General features: G+C 36.6%; 1 protein-coding gene across 2 annotated transcripts in view; it reads right to left on the minus strand.

Moving 5' to 3' along the window:
- The window catches only part of LOC306872858 (zinc finger protein basonuclin-2-like), a 232,230-nt gene that overhangs the window by 179,953 nt on the left and 24,552 nt on the right, over nt 1-27,725 (minus strand). Inside the window, exon 1 of one of the 2 annotated variants that reach the window (XM_079421736.1) lies at nt 23,406-23,492. The exons of the other annotated variant lie outside the window; for it this stretch is intronic. Within the exon in view, the coding sequence (XP_079277862.1) occupies nt 23,406-23,477 (72 nt within the window). The 5' untranslated portion in view covers nt 23,478-23,492. Of the gene's footprint in view, nt 1-23,405; nt 23,493-27,725 lie in introns of those variants that run through there. 2 annotated transcript variants of the gene reach the window in all.

Raw genomic sequence — 27,725 nt, forward strand, 5'->3', positions numbered from 1 at the left:
AAGTTTTGATTTTGTTTGGTTTAATAACTAACATCACCTATGCAAGTATGACTCTCACTTGACTTGTGAATTACCAGAACTTGAACAGGGACATTAAAACGCTTAACGCAAATAACACTTAACATTGCTTAAGGTACCAAGATAGTGATAAAGACAAAACTGTAAAGCATACTATGTGCAGATCCGCACATACAGTGGTGTGAAAAATTGTTGGCCCCCTTCCTGATTTTTTATTTTTTTGCATGTTTGTCACACTTTAATGTTTCAGATCATCAAACAAATTTAAATATTAATCAAAGATAACACAAGTAAGCACAACATGCAGTTTTTGAACGCAATGCATTTATTTACACGTTAAGCGTTTTCCTCTCATATAAAGAACGCTTAATGCACTGAGACAGTGAAATTAAAAGACCACATTCTGTACACACCTTACTAATAAAGCATATGTGCAGAAAAACTGATGAACCTAAAATATGAACTTTAAAAACTGTCTGTCTTAATGCATAATAATTTTCTTTTCTAAAGGGAGGAAAACGCTTTGTGTAATTAGTTGTTAATATTCTGGGCTCATCTGCATGTCTTTTAGCATCACTGTCTTACTACATTAAACTGTTCACAAGCTTCCAGGGATTTAATTTTAGTTGTCATTTGTTGAAATAAATATAAAAATGCAGTGTGCTTGTGTCTGTCTGCTGAATGTGACCTACAACCTCTGATTCTCCTCCGTGGCCACAGAAAAATGAATATTTACAATGACAGCAATTATACTTTGTCATTAAAACGCTTTCCAACAAAGAAATGAATCGACATCTGTCTGCTTGTTGAACAAACACTTTATTTGGATAATCTACCATATGATGGCTGAAGCAACAGCGAGCGTCCAGCGGGCAACACTGTTTTAATGCTAATCAGATCAACATTGTCAAAACTTAAATATAAAGATTATGCGATTCAATGAAGAATGTGAATATTTAACTTCAAGGCAAAAACAAAACAGAAGATAAGCAGGTATCCATATTAGTTTAACCATTTGTAGCAGAGGGTGATCCTCCCAGAATGGGGGCGGTGCCCCAGCATGCAATGCGGCGTGACGTAGCTTCACAGTCTCTATAGGACGTGTTTTACTCCATTCTTGTCTAGACATGTTTCACCCTGAAGCTTGCTGCGTCACTATGAGCCATGCTGTAAAAGTCTACAGCTGCCTTAGATTTGTTCACATTCCACTCCAGCTAGGTATGATCAACAGCGTCACCTGTCTTAATTAATCAGAAAAGGTTTTCAGCAGTAAGTAGTAATGTATTATGTGTAAGAACATTTACAGTAAATGTTGGTACTTGTACAATAGATAGATTAGGCTGCTATTACAAATGTATTACAAATATTTTTGACTGATCCTTTTCTACTACAATGACTTAAAAAGAGTACATTAAAGATGCATAAAAGTATTCAGCTCATATTCATCTACGTCCACTGCAGTGGAGCTGCTTCCTTGAACAAGTTACTCAGTCAGCTTGTTGTTGAAGAAAAGAAACATAACAAATTACGCTAACCGTGAATAGCTATTAAAAGTTTCAAAGCATTTTCAAAGCTGTTTAAATGATCTTGGCTATATCAGACACATGTCTACAACTGAAAATGATACTGTAATCATTTATTATGTTTGCTTCCTTTTTTTTGTCTTCATCCAAAAAAAAGAAGAAAGAAAAAAAAGGAAATCAGAGAAGAGAAATGGGGAAATCACTTAGAAATGAGATGAGCTACAGGAATGCAATCCCTATATGGGACCATCCTTCCCAGCAGAGGTATCTGCATATAAACAACAACAACAATATTAATAATAATAATAATAATAATAATAATTTATTCTACTGAACAGCATCATTTCAGCTTTTTTTTTTTTTTTGCTTCCGTTTAATGTATTTGTTCAGTAATTTTAAGTTGTCATAATTTTGGTGAAATGGTCTTTGCATTGCGAGCATTTATTGATGCAAGCTGTAAAGGCTTTGTTGTTTAAAGCAAAAATGCTACAAAGCAAATGATTTCCAAGTTGGTCATACCGTTGCGACTGTTTTCTCTTTAATAATCAAAGCAGCGTTCACGTGCGTCAATGTGCACCGTTGATCCAAGGGGGTTTAGGGCTTCTCTCACGCTTACACACTTTCGCCCAGCGGTGTGGGGTTTGGGATCGAGGCATCAGTATTTTAATTGCCTCGCTTCTCATGCGAGAAGAGTTCAGAGTCTGCTTTGCCTGGAGGGTGGCTGGCCATCGCTCTCTCCCTGGCCTCCTCAGCACGCACACGGGGAGTAGCATTAGTCTAATTAGCAGTGGTATTTTTGTGGCTTGTTTTCTTAAATTTGAAATGTGTGATCTGAATTAAATATGCCTCAGTATTTGTTCCTAATAAAAAAGAAAAAAGAAAAAACACACCGAGGAACAGAAACACTAACCTTACCCTCTTAGTCCTCATACGAAAGTAATTTAGCCTTCCAGAGAACTGTGTGCATTCTTTTCTGGGACCACTTCTCTCAGTGGGTGTCTGTGGGCCCTCAGTGCCAGTAATTGCTTCCATACCTCCGGAGAGAGCTGTGTGCTGTGGCCCTACCCTGTGCTCCAACACGTGGGATGCTTTCATCACATCCCTACTCAGACTCCCACCAATACACACACACACACACACAGCACTACTCCACCTTCCACTACAGCTCTCTGATTCAATTTCACTACACTTACACCCCTTTTGATCCTTCCAGCACAAGCTTCCCAATCGCCACCCTCCGCAAGACACTAGACACTATTCAATATGCCCTGAAGTCATATAAGCAGGAAGTTCTTTTCGATCTGACATATTGCAAAACACAAAACCCAAAGCTGTGAGAATGTGCAGCTTAAACGACCACCGATTGGATGGTGGTCTGGGGCTATAATATCAGAGCTAACTGCTACCTCAAAGACAGTTTTTATTAAAATGATGTTTACAATATGCCTTTTATGAGCCTCGGTTGTAGTAAAACAGCTCTTGTAAAGTGTGTTAAATCAGCACCGCTCAGTGGTGCTGATGTAAGAATATGAATCTTTGAGAAACTTCATGCGAACTATTGCAGTGCTTTGGCATGGTTTCTCCCTGCACTAACTGATTGACATAGGTGGCATGTCATAACAAACAGCAAGCGCACATGTAATGAACCACACACACAGTCAGTTGAAATAAAGAAACCCTGGTTACACGCTAGAGTTTGTCTGCGTGTGTTTGTAGCAGAGGTGTGGTCTGCCAGAGCTAGAACAATGGAGGGATGCTATGCAGACAAGAAATGATTACAGGAAAGAGAGAGAGTACAAACACTCTACCATTGACTGCTAGTATTATAACAGCACTCCCTCAGTCAGTGAATGTGGAATTGCAATATAACCAAGGCTCATTGGAAGAATCATGCCAAAATCTCCAAAAACATGCCAATTCACTGCAGTTTCCAGCTGAAATTAATTATTTTGACAATAAAACACCAAAGTTTATTCTTTTCACACAAATTATGACTACAATGGAAGATGAAGAATTAATAAAGATTTATATCTGTGTGATTCCTTGCACAATGCTTTTGTATTTTATGACCTCAAAACATATTTACCATAGTGCATGATCTGTAAACTTGTATTTGCATTACATTACTACTTCCAAAGGTATGCCTTTTTGGTAGGGCTGTAGTCAAGTCCACCTTTGCTGAGTCCAAGACAAGTCCAAGACCAGGACTATCGAGTCCGGGTCAAGACCGAGTCCAAAGAGATTCGAGTCCAAGTCAAGTCCAAGTTCAAGAGGTTCGAGTCCAAGTCAAGTCCAAGTCCAAATGAGAAAATAAAAGCATCTTCTTCAAAACCACATACTTAACTATTGATAATTTATGTGACACGAGAGACAGCATATCTTCTATTCAAAGATAATCATGTTGCATTATTATTTGTAATGATCTAAAAGCATAGGATCAAATTAGGCTATTTTATTTACTTTAGGTTTAACAATTTCACTAAAGTCACATAAGCTGAAATGTGGGCTGCCAATGGAAAATATTACAAAGAACAAGCAACATAAGTCTAAAAAATAAATCAACATGTTCCCATTCTTGAACTTGTTACTTGTTCTAAAGCAGGGTGTCCAAACTCAGTCCTGGAGGGCCGGTGTCCTGCAGAGTTTAGCTCCAACTTGCCTCAAAACACCTGCCTGAAAGTTTCTATATGCTTAGATTAGCTGTTTCAGGTGTTTTTGATAAGGGTTGGAGCTGAATTCTGCAGGACACCAGCCCTCCAGGACCAAGTTTTGAGACCCCTGTCCTAAAGAAACCATAGTACAATGTAACCCTCCCAAGCAAGGCTGTGTAGCATATAAACACCTTCAGCTCTGTGTGTCTGTGTGTGTGGCCATGCATGCATTTGTTTGTTGTTTACCTTAGGCCATATAATATAGGTGCAATATATATCCCCTGGGGATAGGGGGATATAGACAGTATTACAGGTGTTAAGCTCAGGCCATTTTTAATAGTAGAAATACAAATCATTTAGTTCAGTTAGAGAACAGACAATTAAAGATTGAAAAATTCAAGAAATTAAAAATTGGAAGTTTTTTTTTATTTGTTTCTAGGCTGGAAGATATGGCAAAAAAAAAAAAAAAAAAATTTCATAGAATATTTGACCAATTCTCGATTTTGTACAATTTTAACTAGTCAACTTGAAAATATAACTACAACATGATTCAAGCAACTTTTCTTTATTACACTTCTAGTTAAAGAAAATGATATTCTAAGTGCACCACACACATGAAGTTGCCATCATGATGTAGATGTTAAACAAATCACTAAATATATTTGCAGAAAAGGTGCATGAACTACAACTACATCTTGTACAAACCTTTCTTATGCATATATGTTCAGAAATAATACAAGAAAAATGCTTAAAAATTCTCAAGTAATTAAAATTCAAAATGACTGAAGGTATAACACCTAGAGTGCTATTATTAACTATAAATGCTCTGTAAAAGCAATGAACAGTAGTTTTCAGCCTGTCACCCTGATGCAAACATGAAATATCAGACATACAGTAGTAGTTCTTCACAGGTTTTTTATTTAATTTACTGCTTTTCCATTGTTTTTTCTGTGTAAACATGGGACGCATTTGACTGTTGCGCTCGCGTCTCGTGCATGAAACGGCTTTCAAAAACGCGGCGCTCTAGTTATTAAAAGATGCTTAACTCCAATCTTCTTGTATTATTTCCTATTCAACTGCCCGCGTTGCATCTTTGTCGACACAAAAGCACATTCTGTGTGAATGGCACCTAGAGAGCATCACAAGAGAGCGGTTAATTATGTGCGCTGACATGCGGTTGGATTGTTCTTCTCTCTTTACTGTTATTGTCAAAGTGTCTAATTCTAGCGTTTGATAATATTTCTGTTCAAAATCGCGATTCCTCGATTTATAAAAAATAAATTTGTGGCAAAACATTAAATTCAATAAAATGAATCCATAAAATCTGAAAAATCGCCCAGCCATAGCCCCAGTGTTTGGTTATTTTTACTTTATTTAAATTTTGTGTAATTTATTTATTTTATTTTACATCAAGGTGTTTGATCCTCCAGGCTTTATTCATTTTGCTCTTATTCGTTCTGTTTCTTATTCATTTGGTTCCACAGCGTTTTTTGTTTTTTTTACTTTTAAACATTTGTAAGTTTGTTATTTTATATTAGGCTTATAGCATATGGTGTACTCCTTTTGTTAATAAAAGTCCCATGTTTATTGCAGAAAATTTGTCGTTGTAAGTTATAGATAAGCAATTGACGCGGAATTGCGCTATTGAAAGTGAAATGCGCACGGGCATTTATAATCTATATAAAAGCGAAGGAAAGTCAGGTGGAAGAGAGGGAAAACTCCAACAAACTTTGTAAAACCAAACTGTATTATGCAACTCGCCGACATTGTGTCTGTGGCCAAAATAAAAATTAATTATGCCTCTGCATCGCGCACACTCGGAGCCAGGCGTATGATGCAGCGTGCATTTACCAGGCGACCAATGGCCATGCCCGTTCTTGATGGATTGTAAATTAAACCAATTACATTACCCATTTTCCGAACAAGTGAGCCAGATTAATGGTTTTGTTTTGAAAGAGAAAAAAAGCATATATAGCTGGACTCGGTCGAGACCAACTAGAACATTTGGCGAGTCCAATGACCAAGTCCGAGACAAGTCCGAGTCCAAATACCAACGAGTCAAGTACTACAGCCCTACTTTTTGGCATAGTGAACTTGTTTGCTACAGTAGCTTACCTGGTACCTCATATAATGGATGCAGAGTTCTTTGAGTCCCATCACATTTACATGTACATATTCGGCAGATGCTTTGGTCCCACTTTATATTAGGCATTCTAACTACAATGTACTTACATCAAAAATAAGTATGATGTACTTGTTGTGTTCATTTTGTATTGCAAAACACTTTTGCTGCTATTGAGTTGGGATACTGATATAAGGATAGGGACATTTTTGGTGATATGGATAGGTTTAAGTTGTTAAGGTGTAAGGGATTTGTCAACAGTGTAATTATAAATGTAATTACAGAAATTAATTTTAAAAAAAGTACTATGTAAAAACAATGTATGTACACATTAAGTGCTTTGTTTAAAATGTTTAATTTAAATCTAAATACATAGTGGTTAAGGCCACCTAATATAAAGTGGGACTGATGATTTTATCCAAAGCAACTTACATACCATTAATGGTTTTATCAGTATTTATGGTTTTAACACATTTACATTTTATCAGTTCTCACTTTCCCTGGGAGTCAAATCCATGACCCTGGCATTGCTAGCGCCATGCTCTACCATTTGAGCAACAGGAAAGCAGTCTCGTGAATCATGTGTCATGATAAAAGAGTTCAAAGACTTGCAGAAGCAAGCTAAAGTAGCACAGTTATTTGAGCAAATGTTTTTTTTTTTTTTTTTTTTTTAACTATATCAGTTATGTTTAGTGTAAGTGGTACTGTACGTTATTTTTTACCTTTTGGTGCCACTCATTGGTCATTCCATTTCCCAGTTGCTGCGATATGGACAACAATAAACATAAAACGATGCCAGTTTCATGTTAATTTGTTTTGGATAAATCCGAACATGCTTTTAGCAACACTTACTGGACCTTTCACTTTAAATCTATCATCAAATGAAATTAATGTTTTTTTGTTTTTTGTTTTTTCAAACACTCGCCAAACCTCCATTGTCTGGACAAATGGATGGTCCTGCCCCAATTAATATACTGCGAAAACACCTTAATTGCAGTATAAATAGTTAAATTAATAATTGTATTGACTGTTAACACTTCATTAACAGTAGTTAATCCATTAGGCATTATAAACTAATAATGAGCATCAACTTTAACCTTATTTATTATAATGGAGTGTCTATTCTCACTAAGTGCAAATAGCCTGCCTTGTTGGCAGAGGCTATTTACACTGACTCAATGTGTGATTGGGCAAGTCAACACTACAAAAGAGGATCGTTTAACATCTCCAGCAGCAAAGATGGTAAAGCGCATGCCGTGGTCATTTCATGTTCGAATGCGCCTTTTGCCAAACCTTTTTTCCTCCCTTTTCAAATATCATACCACAACAGAAAGGCATTTATTTTCAATAAAAATGAAGTGTTGTGTCGGATAGGGTTAAGGTAATATAAGCAGGAAGGGCTTATATTGTGCCAATAAGGTGGCATCCATTTAATAATTTGAATTAAAGTTATAATTTGCACTCAATACGTTATTATTTCTTACTGTTTTATAATATACTACGGCAATGAGGTGCAGATAATACTGCTATTTGCACTTAGTGTAAATAGAATCCATTGCTGTCTGCACTTAGTGTAAGTAGCATCTATCGCTATTTACAAATAGCCACTGCCTTATTATTATAAATATTTATAAATATACCATTGTTCATTTGTAATATGTTCTTTCACAACACATTAACTAATGTATTTTATACATATGTTAAATATTATTAATATAATGCTTTAAAAGCACAGTTTGTTGTTATTTAATGATATTGATAACAAATAAAATATTTACTAAAATGTATAGTACAGTGCTACCACTTGACTCTAAATGTAAAATAATTTCTCTTGAGATATGTCACAAATATTTCAGCTGCTTAACAATGGTATAAGTATAGAGACCTTTGTATACTGTGGATCTGTGGTGATGCTTCAAGGAGGCTTTTATTGAATTCAAAAGGGGATTAAAATATCCTAGAGAGAATGTGAAATACCAATGACCTCCTCCTGATGGGGTATGTATGAGTCAGGTCATGTAGAGGGGTTGAATGTAGAGGTGTGGAGCCAGGCCGTCTGTGACCGTTTGAGGACACCTTGTGCATCGGTCTCTGTTTAGAAGACAGGCATGCTGCTACTTTTATTGCAAGGTGACAAGGTGCTATTAGCTTCATGTGCGCCTCATCACACGCTGTCAACAGCACTCAGTGAACGCACCCCTCCTCTTCAACACCACCGCTGTGTGTCTCTGGGACAGTGACAGGAGGGCAAAAATTATTTGAGAAGAGGGGGAGCTATCATCACACCTTTTATAACAGATTAACATGGTGAGGCAAACCAGAACTGTGTCTGGCAGTTAGGTAGCCTACATGTGCTTGAGACATTAAGCTCTGCTTCTCCTATGGAAGATGCAAGTTTGAGTCTGGCTTGCTTTATTTCTCTAAAAAGCAATTCAGTTCAGTAATATTATTGATTTAACTGCACTCATACTATCGGATGAAAACTGAATTTGCTCTGAATTGAGCTTGATAATGACACTAACTTTGCAGCTTTGACATTGTTACTGAACTCAATTGAGCTGAATAATGACACTATTGCCTTCTGTAGAGCTGCTTATAGCTTAATTGAAATTGTTTGATAATTAATGGACTTTGCAACATTGACAGTTATTGAACTGAAATGAAACAACATCCAACTAAACTGAGCTGAATAAAGACACTATTATCTTCAGAAGAGTACTTTACAGACTTTATTTGCAAAATAAATAACAGTAAATTATGCATAAATACAAGCATGTTGTTAGCTATTTTACTCATACTTGTGAAATTACACTGTAACATGGGTGACAAATACTGTATAAATAATTTTTTATCATGATGCTCAAAACATCATGCATGTATAAATGCTCAGAATACACTCTACAAACAGTGACATTCATATTGTCACAGTGGTGTAGTCTACGTGATACGCCATATATCCACTAGGAAAGGTCAAGGATGTGCGTATACCCACTTAAAAAAGCATGCGAATACGTAACAACATCGTTTTGTGACAGACCTTTCACACATTAATTCATTACGTTAACATTATAGAAACTACAGAAAATGAGCCAGATAAGGCTGATACTATCCTACGTTGTACAAAAAACGAGGCCAATGCTATCGTAGTGTTACCTGGTATGTCAAAGTAGCATATACGTTATAATTAACGTAACTGTAACAGCAGGGGATTGTTGGCATATAAGAACAATGAGTGATTTCAATAAACAAAAAGTTAATGGTCGTTCGAACGAATCAACTGAATGAACGATTCAGAGATAAAATCTAAATCATCTAAATTGCCGCCAACTAATGGCAGTTTTAGTTCCATTTTTAAAGTATCATTTTAGTTATTTAAATCATTGAATATTTCTATATTCAAAATTTTATATTTAAAACATTAATCTCAACATGAATTTATGAAGTTAAATGCATGCCAGTGTTTCCTCTACATTTATTCTGCCGTGGCGGCCTGCCACACCAAAAATCATCCCCGCCACGGCTGCAGCTTTTCAGTGACGTCACTCGATTCATTTACAGTCTGGTAATTTATAGTGGAGGAGAAGTTAGTCACACACTAATTATTAAAAGGTGAGTATAATATAGCGCAAACTTAAGTGTAATCATAGTAGTGGTGTACGTTATGTGTAACGATTCGATTCAACCTCCAACATTACACAGTAGTTGTGAAACTGATCGCAGTTGATCCGTGGTCCATACGGACCAGACCTCAAGGTTCGGTTCACATGTGATTAACAGACTAATTGCAAAAATGAACCATCATAGAGTGAACGTTTATAATTTGTATGTGTTTTATCTTGCCAATTTACACATTCGAGTGATTTTAAGCCTTTCCAGCGCAAGACGAGGCGAATAGAACTTATTTCACTGTCCGTGCGCTGATTTCTGTGGCGCACAGATTTATAAGCGCGCGCGAACACCGAGTTCATTCTTCATTCGCATTTCCTTGTGTTTGAACAGACGCATACATACAGAATTATGTGAAAATGGACGTCTCAACAATCATTCTCGATAACGCAGTCACTCATCTTCAGTGAACGAAAATAAGTTAGAAAGAAATAGCATGTGTATCATTATATTGGATCCGTGCATTCGGTCTTAAAGGGACAGCTGCCTATAAACACATGCTGTTATATATGACAGAAGAAAAGGGGCATGAAAATCATTATGTCATCCCCCCCCCCCTTGGAAATACAGCCTGTTGCCACAGCTGGAAAAAATCCTAGAGGAAACACTGCATGCCACCACTGAGCCTCATTAAATGTCTGTAAATACCTACAAGCCACTTTTGTGTTCTTCTGTGCCACCTCTGTAGTGCAAATGAATTTTGTTAACACTGTTTTTATTTGATCGGTAACTTATTCTTCTTATTGCATTGTTTTAATTAGAAATTTTGAAAAAAGCTTATAAAAATTCACTTTTGAATTTGATATAAAACATACTTCGAAAAAAAGCTAGAAAAAATCCCCCTGTAAATCACTTTAAGGAGTCCAATATTACTTCGTAATGGGAAGACAAATTTTTGTTATTGATCAGAAGGTGCTCCTGAATGTATTTTTTTTATTTAATTAGCAGCACAAGTGCCCCTAAAAATAAAAGTAAGCGTAGAGCCCTGTTTAGTGAGTGTGGTGGTGCTTATGAGGGGCTGCTCTGGGACGGGTGAGTATAAGGCTGGGAGGGAAAAATCACAGTATACTCACTACAAAAAAAAACTAGACTACACCACTGTATTGTCAGCAGGCTAAGATATGTCTGTTTTTATCATGCACACTTGAGCTGCTACCTGTTTAATAATGCAACTCTGTCCACAAGCAGGACAAATAGAGTGAGATGACTATAGGTGCAAAAGTTTTCAAAAACCATTCATCAGTTCTACTCAACTGTGTATGCTACACTCAGATAAGCTACTCTTGTCAAAAATCAAAAGTCTTTTCATTACATTTTATTTTCATTTTATTTTCTTAAGTGAATGTGAACCATTAACAATGTGTCAACACTGTAAAAAATCTAACTTTCGAAAAGTTCTACTAACCAATGTAAAAAAGTAGCCTGAACAAAGAATTTTTAGTAGGAGAAGTCAGTTTAATTTTTTTGTGTGAACTGAACAAAAATATTCTAAGCATGTCGCTAGCAAAAGTTGTTTTGTTGACCTTACTTAAATACTCAAGTATTTGTTGTAAGTATTCACAACATATCCAAATGTTCTCCCAACTTTTCAAATTGAGTCATCTGAACAAACAATTTTACATTGAACAACATTGCACAAGTTCCCAGCATGCATTGCAGCTTGAAAACATTTTATGTTAATTATTACTAAAATATTATAATTGTTTTACATTTTACTGGCTTAATTAATGCTCCTGCTGCTGTTGTCACTGTCAGTTAGCTGTCATGTGGATTAGAGTTCATATTTTACTGATTTAAAATTTGTTGATCCTCACCATGGTTGAGAATCGTGTGCTGAGGTACTGTAAATGTGCATCTCATTGCAACTTGTTAATCACATTTGTCTATTAACATAAATGTTTGCCTTTAGTATTAAGAGACAAATATTACCCATATTATGTAGAAGGCTTTGAAAACAAACATATATTTAAAAGAAAGAGGATTGTTAAAAAATATTAGCATTGCTAAAACATCTTTAGTTGCTCTAACAGATCTTTTAACTCTCAGTAAACTGACTTTTATTCATTAGATGAACTAAAGTTTTTAAGTTGTCGGTTGCTTGTTGAGTTAACTTAAAAAGTTGAATGTGATAGGTTGCCTTATTTTTGTGAGTTAGGTCAACTTTTTTTTTTTTTACAGTGAATATATTAGCGCAGTACATTAGGTCTTAACCATAATACTGTATACCTTCTGCTGTCTATGTATTTTTGTCAATTAAACAACAACATAAAAAGAGAAAACTCTAATATTGTAGTTATCTGAATGCTCGTTATTTGCACCTTCGCTATTTTTTTAAATAAAAATATATAAAATTACATAAATATGTGGTGATATTTGGGATATGTGGTGATATGCGGGAAGTCGTGGCCTAATGGTTAGAGAGTCGGACTCGTAATCCAAAGGTTGCAGGTTTGAGTCTCGGGCCGGCAGGGATTGTAGGAATGTCCAGCGCTCTCTCCACCATCAATACCATGACTGAGGTGCCCTTGAGCAAGGCACCGAACCCCCAACTGCTCCCCGGGCACCGCAGCATAAAATAGCTGCCCACTGCTCCGGGTGTGTGTGTGTTCACTGCTGTGTGTGTGCACGTTGGATGGGTTAAATGCAGAGCACGAATTCCGAGTATGGGTCACCATACTTGGCCGTATGTCACTTCACTTTCACTTATATAGGCCTAGTTTCACAGACAGGTCTTAGGTTAAACCAGGATTAGCCAATAATTCAATTAGGACATTTAATTAGTTTTTATAAACAAACAATACTGGTGTGCATCTTGAGACAAAACAAATGCACTGACATATTTTAAGATCAGTTAGTGCAAGTTTCTTTCAGTTGAAACAGCTCAGATTTACATTTTAGTCTGAGATTAGGCCTAAGCCTTGTTTGTGAAACCGGTGGTTAATGTTGTAGTACAATTAAATTAGGTTACTCATATTGTAAAACACAATTTTGATCATGTACCCCGCCCCTAATGTTCATATATCAACTTTTTCTGAGTGATTAAACTGAGACGTCTGGTTACTCTGATCAAAGGAGAGAATGGAAAATACTCTATATCTTTATAGAGAGATTTAGATCAGTGTTGCCAACTGCTTTCAATTGAAAGTAGATAAAACTGGTAGCTAAATGTCACTAGATGACATCATAATGGCAAATTCACTGATCTATATAAAGATGAATATAGATCAGTGGGCAAGATAAAAAGCCAAACCAACTCAACCTCATGAGCAAATGTAACTGTCTTATAAGGTGGTGATTTCGTATGAATTTATACAATGTGATTTGAACAGAAATGTAACAGAAATGCAATTTTTCTGAAAAAAAAAAAAAATTAAGCATGACGGTCCATCCCTAATGAGGGATAAACTGGCCGCATGAAACTGCACAAATGAGATCTTATAAATTAGCAACCAATTTGCCAAAACGTAAAATACTTACAAATTGCCATGAGAGTATGTTGGCAAAATGACAATCTGCCAAAAGCATTTTTTATAGTTTACTAACAAAAATGTCAAAAGGATTGTATAATCAACAGTAAACAGTTGCGTCCAATAGTATAACGAGCTTCATCTCTGGCAACTAAAGGGGACATTGACTCTCTCCGCTTCTGACCATTGTGCTGTTATTTCTTTAATAATGGAAGAAAACAAGCTGGTGAAACCCCCGACTGTGATGAAACGTCAAGACCACACAGATTTTATGAACAATAGCTTTCCTTTGATGTGTTTCAAAAAGATTTGGCTTTTCCTTTTTTTATACTATTTTATTTGGCAGACACGGAAAAGGTAAATGAGTTGCAGTGCATTTAATTCACCCAAAGCAACTGACAGTCCACTAAATGCAGTCTCCCTACTGAGAGCTTGGGTCTTGATCAAGGGCACTATAGTTATAGGGTTCTTTCAGTGACTCTCACATGTGCATGGGCCACTGGCTACCACCGCTCCAGTTTGGTGTGAGCCAGTTGTGATACTACATATGTTTTCTTAACCAGAAATCAAAGCCAGTAATTAAGCATGTCTTATTCTGTCAAACCATATTTCCTGGTTTAATCCTTGAAAATATGTTCTTCATCAAATGCTGAAATCCGAGGGGAATCCCACTAATTATTCAGTTTGACTGAGGGCCTTAGACAAAGTCACACTTCTAACAGCATCTTAAAGTGTTGAAATCTCACACAGGATCAGTTATTAAAAGTTCATTTCATAGTGCGGTGCTTTGACTGTGGATATGAGGAAAGAGAGAATGGAAAGAGGTAAAACTTTTACGACACAAGAATGCTATTACAGATGGCTTTCTATTCATAATACTCATTTTCACTCTGTGTGTGTTTTTGTGAAAATACATATACACCACTGAATGTGCTGTAGTAAACAAAGGCAAGGGAAAGGTCTTCAGCTGAACTGGCATACTGTGATCAAATAAAGGAGAAGACTGTGTGTATAAACCAATCACAGAAAAGGAGCGAGACAGAAAGAAAGAGGAGATGACTAAACCAAACAAACTGCGGTTTGGAGAGATGGGAGTTTCAGATTTCCAGGGGTCTCTCTCTGGCTTGTGTGAGAGTGTGAGGGAGTCTACAATGCACATATATAAACAGACACACACACACTCACTTTCACTTGCACGCATACACAAATAAGTAAACATAATCACACACAGCACGGGAGATTCCTCTCAGGAAACCTAGTGTAAATACTAATGCCATTCTCTGTACCTCTTCTAAATGAATTCTTGCAGATATATTCAATGACATACAAAGTAATCATGATAAAGAAAAAAAAAAGTTTTTAAAATAAAGTTTAGTTTCACAGTTTACATCTAGTAAGAAATGTAACACTTGTATTTATGTAATTTCGTATATAGTTTTGAAAAAAAAGCTAATAGCATTTCCCTTACACCTTGAATACATGTGAGTGTACACATCTTTATTATAAAAAAAAAAAAAAAAAAAAACACATTTTTAAAGATATTTTCAAGATAAAAGATTTGGCTTTTGACTTTTTTTCATACTATTTTATACATACATACATATTTGTTTTAAAATATATTATATTATTTAGGTATTTATATTATAATTTGCTAAATTTTGTTTTCACATTGCATGTATTTTTTGTAAAAATAGCCTACACATACGCCAGTCAAGGTGCTGTACGTGCCATATAGGCGTTACTTTGACACAGCCACATCTGATAATAGATCACTATTAATTGTAATGTAGAAACATACATTGTTTGCACATCTGCTTTGAAATAATATATATTGTGAAAAGTGCTATAACAATAAACTTGAATTGAATCTTACAACTGTACTAACTTTGCTTTAGCTCAAATTAGCTCATATTATATAGAAGTGGTGTATTCAAGTCATTGTATGCATTGTATGTATATCTTAAAACTAATAAGACAAAAAATTGCATCATATCATCGACCCATTACTTTGTGTACCAGTGGCTAAGCCTCCTTTCATTACTGCACAAGAAGATGATGGGCCCATAATAGAAAATAAATATTTCCATTTTTGAATCCAACATAATTAACCCAAGCGGTTTTCATGACTGATGCTGAATGTTCATCTTATTGCTTACTAGTGTGCTAATCCTGGTTTATCTTAGTAAAAGTATGTGGGTGTTTGCGCCTTAGAACAATATTACAAAGAAAACAACTAAAAACACTTAGACACCCATTTTAGTGCAAGCATCTGTAACAAAGCATTGCACTGAACCTGAGCTATGTTGTATAAATGTTTGATGTTGGAAACCCCCATTAGAAAAGCATTGCCGTTGTAGTTAACCACTAGAGCTCCTACACAGAGGCAATTTATCTGACTTTTTTAAGCCAGTCTTCCAAGAAGTAGATGTAATAGCACTGGTAAAAGATGGAGCCAGACTAGCTCTAATGATTCATGGTTCCGAAATGACCCTTTGTGCTCTATAATACTGCTGAATTAGGCTGACAGCTCCACTAAAACAATTACCTGAGCAGAGCACTCACAGAGCTGCCTGGAGACGTTACTGTCCCTGTGAGGGGAGCAAGAAGGGTGTCATAGAACCATAACCAGGGAAGATTTTCTGTGTTTGTCTGTGTGTACATTTCCCCTCAAACTGAAGATCTACATTTATTAATTTAGCTTTTTTATGTTTCCTAGTTACTAATTTCTGGGTTTATTCAATCATTCATAGATTATTTAAATGTATTTATCTATATCAGAACACACACACACACAACACACACTAGGAGCACTGTAAGTACACCTAAACACAATCATGTTCGATGTTTCCCGCTACTTCAATGGCCCTGATGGAGGCCACTAATACATAGACGACACACAAACATGTACTCCTGTACAACTCTCGCATTATAGGGCGAATGGGCCAGAGCCACAAATGTGTAACCTTTAATTTCAGTCTTTATCCCAAGGTAGATGGATCAGAGTAAATGGAAGAAGAGCAAGAGATTGAAAGAAAAACAGAATAAGAGAAACAGACAGACAGAAAAAGAAGTTGAAAAAAGTACAAACAGACCAGCATCTAGCTGTGTGAACTCAGACCAACCAAGAATGCCTGATGTTTATAGGTTGTTGGAGTACAAATATATGTTCCCTCTGAATCGAATGAGGACAAAAAGATAGTAATTATTGCTGAGGAGCCATTAGGGCCACTTCTTTAGCTGGCTGTGCTGCCATAGCTAACTAATGGACTAACAAGAGCAGCCACTGCAGTGCCGTCTCAGGCTTTCCCACTCAGTCCCTGGGGTATGCGTGTGTGTGTACACATGTGTAGCTCTGTCTAGCCTTTCAGAGTTGTTGACAAAATCACAGTGCTGGACGATTAGTTGGACTACATGAATAATAGTCCTTCCTTTCATTAGTTGTACATGTGAGGGGGGTCGGTCAGTGGTAAATGACTATTGTCTATAGCTGCCCTTCTCTTTTCTTCTCTCTTATTTGCTGCCCTCAGAACTTTGTCTTATTTCCTTTTTTTCTCACCTTAATGCTTACTGATGTCATGTGTCTGTACCTTCTGTCGTTATTTATGGTGACAGAAATGCATGTTCTGCAAGAGAGGTCACCACTGCACTCTTATATGCCAATGTCATATGCCTGTTCATAATGGCCATAGAAAAACATATTACTGCTAATATAAACCAGTAAAACAAATCTACAGTGTCATACATGCAGTATTATCTCAAAGGCGGGCCAGAATCTAAACAAGGCTCCATTTCCTGACAGAATGCATGAAGTTTGGACGTTTTATATAAATCATTGCGCTCTTTTGTGTTATTGTTAAAGACATGAATGTGAATTAATAAGCAGATTAAGTTACTGTCCAAAATTACTAAAATGCAGCACATGGCCATCCTTAATCACAAGTTAGCATCTCCAGTATTTACAGACGAGAGCATCAGCGGAAAAGTACATGTCTTTGTTTATTTGGAAAATACTGATTACATGGAAAATGTTATATGCATTCTATGTGGAAGACATATAAGAATTAAGGCTTACCTAGAATGTGCAAATTGTTGTTAATGTGTCTTAACAGATTTCTAAGATCAGCATTTAGTGATAACATAAATTTAAAAAAACTGCAAGTGAGACAAGGCAGGAAAAGGGAGACAAAAGTGCACACTTCTCCTCTGGGACTCATTTAAACATTACATAACTAGAGGCCCATTCACACTTGACCCTTATTAAACTCAGCCACTCAGCTCAGTTACTGTCAATTACAATAAACAACGATCATATTCGTTCACACACAAGCACACACTGTCATACTCAGAGAGTTTCTATCTTCCACAGACACACACAGCACATACACTGCTTAGACTTGACACTAGCATGTGCAGCTGAATTGACTTATGTTACACAAGCGTTTAATTGCCCAGAGTGTTGCACCTGCTCGCCTAGGGCACTGCTGCTGGCACAATCCCACATCACACAAGTGAAGACTGAACACTTCCTGAACACTTCTGTGTTAACCTGCTCTGTCACTTACCTGCCTGTAGGGAGAAAGAATAGACACTTACCTTAAAGAGTGCGACAGCAGAGGGAAGAGCAGGGGATCAGGAGCACATGGCAGAAGAAAAGAGAAGAAACAACAGTGTGAATATTAAACACTAAAAGCTCTCTGTGAGTTTCACATGAATTGTGCTACAGGAGGGATGTTTGATACAGGAACATATAATATGTAGGTATGTGTAGCATTTTGACCAATCAGACACACAATTTTGCATTTGATTTAACAAATCAATTAGTTATTAGATTAACAAATGGTCACAGACCCCCAACCCCCCCCCCCCCCCCCCCCACCTAATACACATACTGGTGCTGGTGTGTCTGTCAACGACTCCAGGTCTCTAGTTCCATGGCAACCCATCTGATAACACTGGTTTTATTGCTCAAAGGAATGCGGGTAGAGCAACACTTCCTCTTAGGAAAGACACATTACACCATAAAAATGGACTCTTCTCTACTTAATTCATAGAAAACCCTTCTTTGAATGAACACACATATCTTTAGGTCATTTTGTATATTATTACTGTTCTTGCATATGTTTTTGTGTGTTATACACTGTTTTCTGCATGCTTATGATAGATCACTAGTTAATATCACTTTAGCTGCATCATGTTTAGTCTCTATCGGTTCGTCTTCGGATTATCTAATTCAGAGTGAATATTACATGTCGATACCTATGCAACATATTACTGTCCTAAGAATCTTTAGAAGTTTGTGCATTAACCCAGGCAAATTACCTATGCAAATTACCATGTTCAGAGACAAAGGGTCGTAAAACTTTCCCTCCAAAAATCCAGGACTCCATTGGGTATTTGACACCCCAGAGGTGTGACCTCTATAGCAGATAAGCTCTCACTTCAGAGATGCCCAGCAGTCTGCGGTTTTGTTAGATCCTAAGAGGATGTGAGGTAGAACTTGTTCTGGACCCTCTAAGTTTTGTGCCGGGCCTTGCGGCCTTGTCTTTCCATTCAACCAAGCTCCTTGGACCTCAGCAGATCTTTTTCTTAGCTGTTTTTCCATTCAATACTCGGAAGAACATTTCTACCTGAGAACATCTTTGAATTCATCACTCTTCAACCCGGAAGAACGTGAACGGGAGTCCAAAACTTTGAAACCATTAAGACTTTCATCTGAGACTGCATTACGGACACTCGACCCAACCAAAGGCAGTGCAAGTATAACATTTAACTAAACGAAACAGAGGTTTAGTATAAGTTATACACCCCATTATAAATAGTGCAGTTTTACTCAGGTGGTTAAATGACTTTCTCCATAACTGCATTCTCTGGTTTTCCTGATGGCTTCATCCATCAATTATCATTTGCCCTTTCCCCATGTATGAGTGATTGTACATATGTATGTTTGTTTGTTAGACTAGTTTGCGTTAGTGTTTATTTAATAAAAGTTGTGTGCACAAATTACATGAGTTTCTGATTCTACCTTTTTGACCCTTGCTACGATGCTCTAATGCATTAATAGGAAAGTATTTTCTGTGGCCAAGGAAATACCCTTTCTTAGATTTGATACGAATTAACACTGAATGTTCGCTGGACGGACAGATCAGCTGATGGCAATTTAATTCTGCGACAGTTATTACTGGCAGCCGATATAAATAATTGTCATTAATCATAATTAATCGTAATTATTTATATACAATTCCCTTTTGAGCTTATAAATTGTTACATATGTGATTTTCCATTGAAGTAATTAAACACACACACCAAAAAAATTAATTAGACAAAATAGATTTTGATATAAGTTATGTACAATGTCTTTGGCCTCTAGCCTCTGCCAAAGATCAGGAGATTATTATTAAAATTAATTACTAAAAATATGAAGTAAAACATTTATATGGCATGAAAATTGACACTGATGTTGTAAAAGCTTGAGAGGAAAATAGCTAGAAAGGTTTTACAATAAAAAAATGTATACATTTTATAATTTTAAACATATGTGTATTTTATTTCTAAATGTATCTAGCAAATATTAATCTTACATCTAATTACAATATAATTGCTATTGAATTTGCTGTAATTACTATAAACAGTTTCTAGACTGAGGTTATTATTATTAGATGTTATTAAAAGGCAGCTGGTAAAGAAGTATAACAATGTCATTCAGAACAGTCAATATTTGCAATAACCTCAAGAATTCCTTTTATTGAAAGGGAAATGCTTTATGTTGTTGATATCTCTGCCAGCTCCACCAGCTGGATGGTCAATGAGAGGAGGGGGTTGGAGGCGCCTTTGGTATTCTGGAGGCATTCGCTCACTCCTATTTGACAGTAGCTACAGTATAGTGTGGACTAATTAATCTTGTAATATTTTTATATTAATATCATTGTATTACTTATATCTTACTAGCCTTTTTATAGATTTACATTAGATTTATTGTAATTAGCAAAATAATGCAAAGCAATAATAAACACAAATATATAACTCTCTGCCAAAAAAATTGCACTGTTTAAAAAATATTATTATGGAAAATCGATTTTTCAAGGTACAAAATGATTTTCCTGTGCTGTGAGCTTTACTGTAATTTTATTGCACCAGAGGTATGTCACTGTGCTCTCAGCTAATTGATACAATGACTGTTTCTGACCCGTGATAGAGAATATAACCTGCCTGGGAGGATTATTAGCCATTCAGTGATAGTTACAACGGCGATACACTGGTAAAATCCTGTCTAACTAAACTCTGTAGGTCTCTGGTCATAATGCTTAAAGGGGCTATGTGTAGGTTTTTACTTACAAAAATCTTTAAGATAGAGTTTTCATTTGTCCATTCATTAGTCAACCATAATGTAACAGGAAGAATGACACCTTGACTGTCCACCACGGTTGCCTCTATCAGCCTGTAGGCTCAGTTGTGTCTGGAGGAGTCGGGTCCGAATTGGCGCGAAAATTCACAAAATGTGACGTCATGCGCATTCTCGTCTACAGCGGCAATCGCTAGCGGTAGTGTTTATGGACTCTGCGGACGGAAAGAAGCGACCAACCTCCAGCACAACCCAGACACCCACGGAAACTCCTCGTAAGCTTAAATTAAAAAAAAAAAAGCCTTATCTAGTGCGCACCGAGAACGAGCATGAGACTGGCTGCAGTTCCTCTAACGGCCACTGGTGTCAGTAACTGTTAGAAATTTCAGAACTTATGCAGTGCTCCTTTAAACAAACAGTCCAATTTTTTGAAAGAGGAAGAGCCACAGTGTTTACACTTTTCAATGAAATTAACTCTGGACATTACACTTGGACGTGAGAAAGTATTTTGACATAGACAAATAATAATGTGTTCTTTAAAAGATGTGAATTCTCATTTATGATAACTTTGCTTGTATAGCACTGACATCTTCTTGGCAAATGTGTTATATGGTTCTTGACATAATATTAACACCTTAAAATTTGAGCAAAGTATTACTTGAGGTAATGCCAAGCGAATAAAAAGATTTTGTGCAGTAATTGCATGTTTTTTTTTTTCTTTAAATAGGCAAAACTTTGACTACGACTGTCTCTATAATTCCCACGGTCAACAGTTCAAATCCTTCTCCACTCAGAATTTAATCAGAGTATTTACTCTCTAACCTTTTTCTTTTCATTTAAAATTTTGAAAGGACATTAATAGAAAATAGCACATATGGTATAATGAATTCTGAAATGTGTCTCATATTTAGCCATTTTTCATCTGACCTGTGACAGCATGTGAATTTTTAAGGGACAACCTGGTTTTCAGTAAGACGCTGCTGCACACAGTAATGGAGAAATTGTACTGAAGGGAAGGACAAGCAATTATAATCTGCTACAGGCCCCACCGGACAAAAAGTGATTTACTTGGAAAGCCACTTTTTCTGTACTCAACTAACTGCTTGCCAGTCCACTCGGGCCTGTGACAGCCTTCCAGATGTCAATCAAATTACCCGCTATTTACTGCTGATTTGGTGGTGTCATTCGCAATATTCTTTCCCTTCTCTGATGACTGGGCCAGGAGTGGCTGGGGACGAGGAACAGGAGGGAGGTGGGACAGCAGTGAAGCAGAGAAAACGAGGGTCTCTGTAAAATGTCATATGTCCACTTATTGTCCCAGATGAGGCTGGGGGAGGAGAGTTGAGGAAGGACATCTTCCATTTGAGGCGCATTGCAGCGGCGCATGCAAATCTGACCCAGGGGAACGACAAGCACTGCTTTTAATGGAGTTCAGGAAAACTCATTTTACAGAGCCGAGACTCAGCAGATAATAATAATAATGCATTACGATAGGATGGGGTGTGTGTGTGTGTGTGTCGGAGTGGTCTTCTGTGATCTATATATGACTGATAAGCACCTGAGATTGAAGGTAGCTAATGAAAGAGATGAAACACTAAGACATGTCTTCTGAACCATTTGAGTGTGTCTCAAATAAACGCCTTTGTCCAGTTGTGGGTTTGTTGCTTTTGCCATCTACAGGATCTTTCCTAGTGTGACAAGAAGGGAAAAGACAACTAAGATTAAGAAAAAATTGCACACAGAAGAAAAGAGCAGACAAGGTGTAAGAAAAAAACAGGTGGAGCAGGAATGAGTGTCCTGATTGATGTGGTTTGACTCAGTTTCCAACGTGTGGAGACTTTTTGGTGCCTTCGGCAGTGAGTTGAGTAGAGGGAAGATCAGCGGTGCACTTCAGTCAAGATGAGTCTTTCAACATTAAAGTCTACTGATATTCAACTAACACCATAAATCCCTTTTATAGACCTTCATAATTGGGACGAATGCAGGAAAGGGAGTTTTTCAAAAGTGCACTTTTAAACATTCGCAGACTTTCTCTTGTTTTAAATGCTTTCTACTTGAAACATTCCCTACAATTGGCTTACAATTGTTGCTGATACAATAAAAATTGTACATGCGCTCTAGAATGTGCCATAAAAAATGAAACACACCCATCCTCCCTTTCTGACAGAACGTTCTCAAGGCAGATTAGGCACAACCTGTCACAGCACTGACACTGAGTTCTTTGCCACCGCACGGCCCCCTGATGCCGCTCCTGTCTGGACAAGAACAAGCACAAGCACACCTACAGGCACCACACCTTCCCATCATCCGCCACTCCAGAGACACACTGAACTCTTCTAATCTAGCCTTAGTCATACTGAGATTCTCTCTGTTCTCACCATGCCACTGCTGATAAGTGTGTTTTGTGCATTGTGTGCAAGGAAGGTTTCTGCTCAGATCTGCTACTAGCCCACAGAGGCCAACAACCAATCAGCTGGTGACTGAAGACAGCGGCAAGCATTTGATGTCCTCCTCTAAACATACACACACACACAAACACATTAAGCCAGTGAAGAGGAAACTTCCTGTGGGCCGCAAGAGAGGCACGCAGTAATCACTGTCTCTCTACTGGAAAATTACCTGAGTTGATTTCTGCTCCAATCTGTCTCTCCTCTCTCTTGAGAGGGGAGGTAGAGGGACACATCCCATCATCTGTAAGCGTAGGAGCACACGCTTCTTGTCCTCCTACCCCTGGCCCATGTGACATTATTCTGCAGTTAAGAATTCCACCATGTTTTCTTCGTGTGTTATTAGAACGACTCATATTTGCCTAGCTCAGTGGCCTTTGCCATGTGCTTTAGGTTTGCCTGTCTGATTGTTTGCTGTATCATTGCACACCACACAATGACGCAAAAGGGGCATGAGAGTAGAAACAGAGGAGAGTGAGCAGAAGGAGGGGGAAAGAAAGTTAATGTGCAGGATGTGCTGCCCAGTAATGAAGGCTAAGCCCTTCAGGGAGCTTTGCACCCCACCCCCAGACCGCAGCAGTTAAGAGTCTGATTGGGGATAATTGGGCTGGCCTTCACTTGAAGTTACCGTTCAGCTACACAACCTATGTTTGCTGTCATAAGACCAGGCCTGACCGGACCTCTCACAATGCCACCAGGTGTCATAAAAAACTGGGCATCTCCAGGGTGAAAAAACTTTATTATTATTATTATTACAATTATTGCTACAGCAACTTGAAAATGATTTGACAAACTGGTAAATAATAGTATAATAGTTTCCACTTAAAAAAAAAAAAAAAACATGTTCCATGTTCTTAGAAATGTGCATCGTGTATTTATTTTAGTTTCACACGCTTTTGAAAAACTACTGTACTATTTTAGGTTTAAGTTTAAATTTAAGGATTCTAAAAATGTTATATAAAAACCAACAAGTATAAAGTAGTAACATATTTTATTTTCTATTAATTCTATTCATTCGTAAATATAAATATAAATAAGTTTTGAGTCACACCACATGACATTTTAGGTAATATATTAATGAGTGGTGAAGCTATGTGTGTGTGTATGTGTGTGTGTGTGTGCGCGCGCGCGCATGCAAACGATTGTCAAACGATTAATTGGGATTAATCACATCCAAAAATCCAAAATAATAGTTTTTTGTTAACATAAGATGTGTACTGTGTTTATATAATACTATATTTATTATATAAATACACACACATGCATGCATATATTTCAGAAAATATTTTATTTTTATATATTAAATATATTTATTTATAATATCAATTTTATGAATATAAATATAGACATGTAAATACATGTAAATATTTTTAAAATATATACTATGTGTGTGTATTTATATATACATAATATACACAGAACATACACATATTATGCAAACAAAAACTTTTATTGTGGATGCGATTAATCACAATTTATATATATAGGGTGGGGTGTACCACAAGTTCCCCTGTAATGTTTTTTCCCAGAATAACCACTAGATAAAGTCAAGATCAATTTTTATTGTAACTATAGACTACATTGATGAGGGTTATGTAGAAGTTTTCACAATGAAGATTACACTGGTGATGTACTTGAGAGAAAACTAATTTCACAGTAAATGATCCAATTTTCAGCAGTAAGAGAAAAAGTGTTTTAAAGCATGTTGTTTTGTAGAACATCAATATTATATATGATATGAGAATAATAAGGCCTGTACATGTTATTTAAGAAAAATACAATTAGATTTTCAGAGTGACACAATTATTTTTTTATTTTATTTTTTGGCGATAACTTTGTCATACAATCCTTTCATCTGTAAGGGTGATTTCCGACGATGGCTCCGATCATTGCATTTGTTAGCAGCATCTTAAAAGCTGTTGTTGCAGGTAAAATTTACTTCCTTGTTTACAACAGCATTGAGGTCTCTAGTCTCAGTCTTTTTCAATATAAAAGTATTTACTGCTGACTTGTAAAAACAGTCTATTGTCGCCATCTAATGATGGAACAATGAAACTAATCACAATCACAAACACACACACTCTTTCCCAATACTAAATACTATTTTTAAATTTTACTATTATTTGTATAAAATATTGCTTTTTAAATAATAATATTTAATATATAACAACAACAGCCATCATAAAAGTTGCTCAGTCAAAAGTACAACGACAGCGATCTGATATAAATATAACATGAGATTTTGCTCTCAGCCAAAACTATTTGCTCTGAAACAAATAATAGATTGATGAGACAAAAGACTGCCTGTTAGATTAATCTAAAATTAATTATATCTCATATTTAACCCCTATAGAGACAACAGAGTCAGCGGCAAATTTCAGAAGAGCTGGCCGAGGTGAGGCTGCTCTTGGCCAGTTCATAAGCGTTGAATGACCGCTGACACTCTGGAGCTCACATCTCCAAAAACGGCGAAGCAAATTTTCAAATAGATGTTATCTTTATTAACAAAACGCATATTTGAAATCTAAACAAGAACATTCTACACAACCCTAACCCTAAAAAACTATAAAAACTACATTCCCTGACACAAAACAGTATTATTTATTTTTTAATTATAGTGGATTTGGGCGTCTATCATGACACCCGCTGTGAGAAAAACCGCAGTCGGAGTGATACAAACGGTGAAACAGTTGGAGTTCTGTTATCACTTGAATATCACATTCTTATCGCTTAATCAGATTTGAGGACCAGAAAGAACTGTTTTATAAATAAATAAATAATGAATAAATGTTTATTTTGAAATGTTTATTTATTTTTAATAAACAATAATAAAGAACTTATTCTTTTTAAAAGCTTTGTTCTTTTCATGAGTTTATTTGTCTTCTTCTTCTATTTCTTCTTTTTCTTAGTCTTCAATGTGGTATGAAAACATTTGTATCACCCTAACATTTTTTTTGTCCCCCAAGAGGTGTATTCAAGTCAGTGTATATATGATTTTTTAAAATAAATTAGTATATAATACATTGGTAATAGGACAAACAACGAGTGTCACATCATTGACCTGAATGTAAACCCAAACACTAGCAAGCTTTCAGCACTTAATTAAATGATCTACCAATAGTGTAAGTGTACTTAGCTCATGTTGTAGAGGCATGTGTCAAATTAGTACTGGCACACTATACCGTATAATAAGTTAAGGCATGCAATCGCACAGTCAATTGCACAGAATGTATTCTAGACATTTCTGTACATGTTCTAAAACCTGTTAACATATACTGATCTAGGAAGTTGAATCACTGAAGATCCAGTACTTATCACTGAGCACAAAGGGAAATGTGACCCTTCAAAGCCTCATACAGGTTATTCTCAGGGTGTTTTGTTATTCGTTTCTCTTTCTCTGTGTGCAACTGGAGGTGAGTAAGTGGCATGCTATGGAACAGCACACAGCAGCACAAGCAATCAGGAGGGTTCAGGAGCCTTTTTCCGCTCCTGACCTGGAAAGTGCTCATCAGCACTCGCACTCAGCTGCAGCAATGTTCCGACCTTAACATGCCGACGGGGGGAGTGATAGGGGAAAGGGGGGGACCTGCTTTTTGTTTTGAATGGCAGGAAATCCCTGAGAATGTTTTCTGTACTCCTGGTGACAATCTGTAAAGGAGAGAGAGAGGGAGAGAGACATAAAGAGAGAGAAAGAAAGGCCAAGTTTTGCCCCTTTTGCCCTCCCCTCCTTCTTGCCCCAAGTTGTCTGGGAGAGGCAAGTAAACATGCCCTTAAACTCACAAAAGCACACACACATTTACAGTTACTCCTCCCAGATTTCTCTTTCTCCAGCAGATTTCCCGTGGTTTGCAGGAGTGGCTGTGCTGCTGTGTGCTAGGAGGTTGGAATGCACCGATCAGACGTGTGGAGGTGTTGGGCAGAAACACCAGTACTGTGCACGCCAGGGGTGCCGCCCAAACCATTAACATCTCTCTTTCTCTCTTTCTCTCAACACACCTTTGTATGTATATATATATATATATATATATATATATATATATATATATATATATATATATATATATATATATATAACTTTTTTTTTCAGTTTGTCTTCTAACATTTTCCACTTTCTCTATAACCTTCTCTCTCTTGTCACTCAAGGTGTTTCCATAATGTCCTTAGTTCATGCATTTCCCTATCTAATAATCTAATTATAGTTGTCATTGTGCTCTGATTTGTATTGTCTGTATTGATTTGTAATTTAGGGTCATGGCTCAACAGCTCAGGATTAATGCCAGGATTAGACAATATGGCATTAAAAGAGGTGCTTTCTGTAGTTTAAAATCCATTTTTAAAATAAGTCTTTAAAAAATATTTTGTACAAGAAGAACCCAAAAACTTTTACACTTGCAGTTATTAAACATATTATCTAGAACCCATGTGTTGATCCTTGTGAGATAACCATACTAATATTTCTAAAAGTTAAAAATAATTTAAAAAGGCTACCAAA

The sequence above is a fragment of the Barbus barbus genome (assembly GCF_936440315.1).
Source record: "Barbus barbus genome assembly, chromosome: 7".
Lineage (NCBI taxonomy): Eukaryota > Metazoa > Chordata > Actinopteri > Cypriniformes > Cyprinidae > Barbus > Barbus barbus.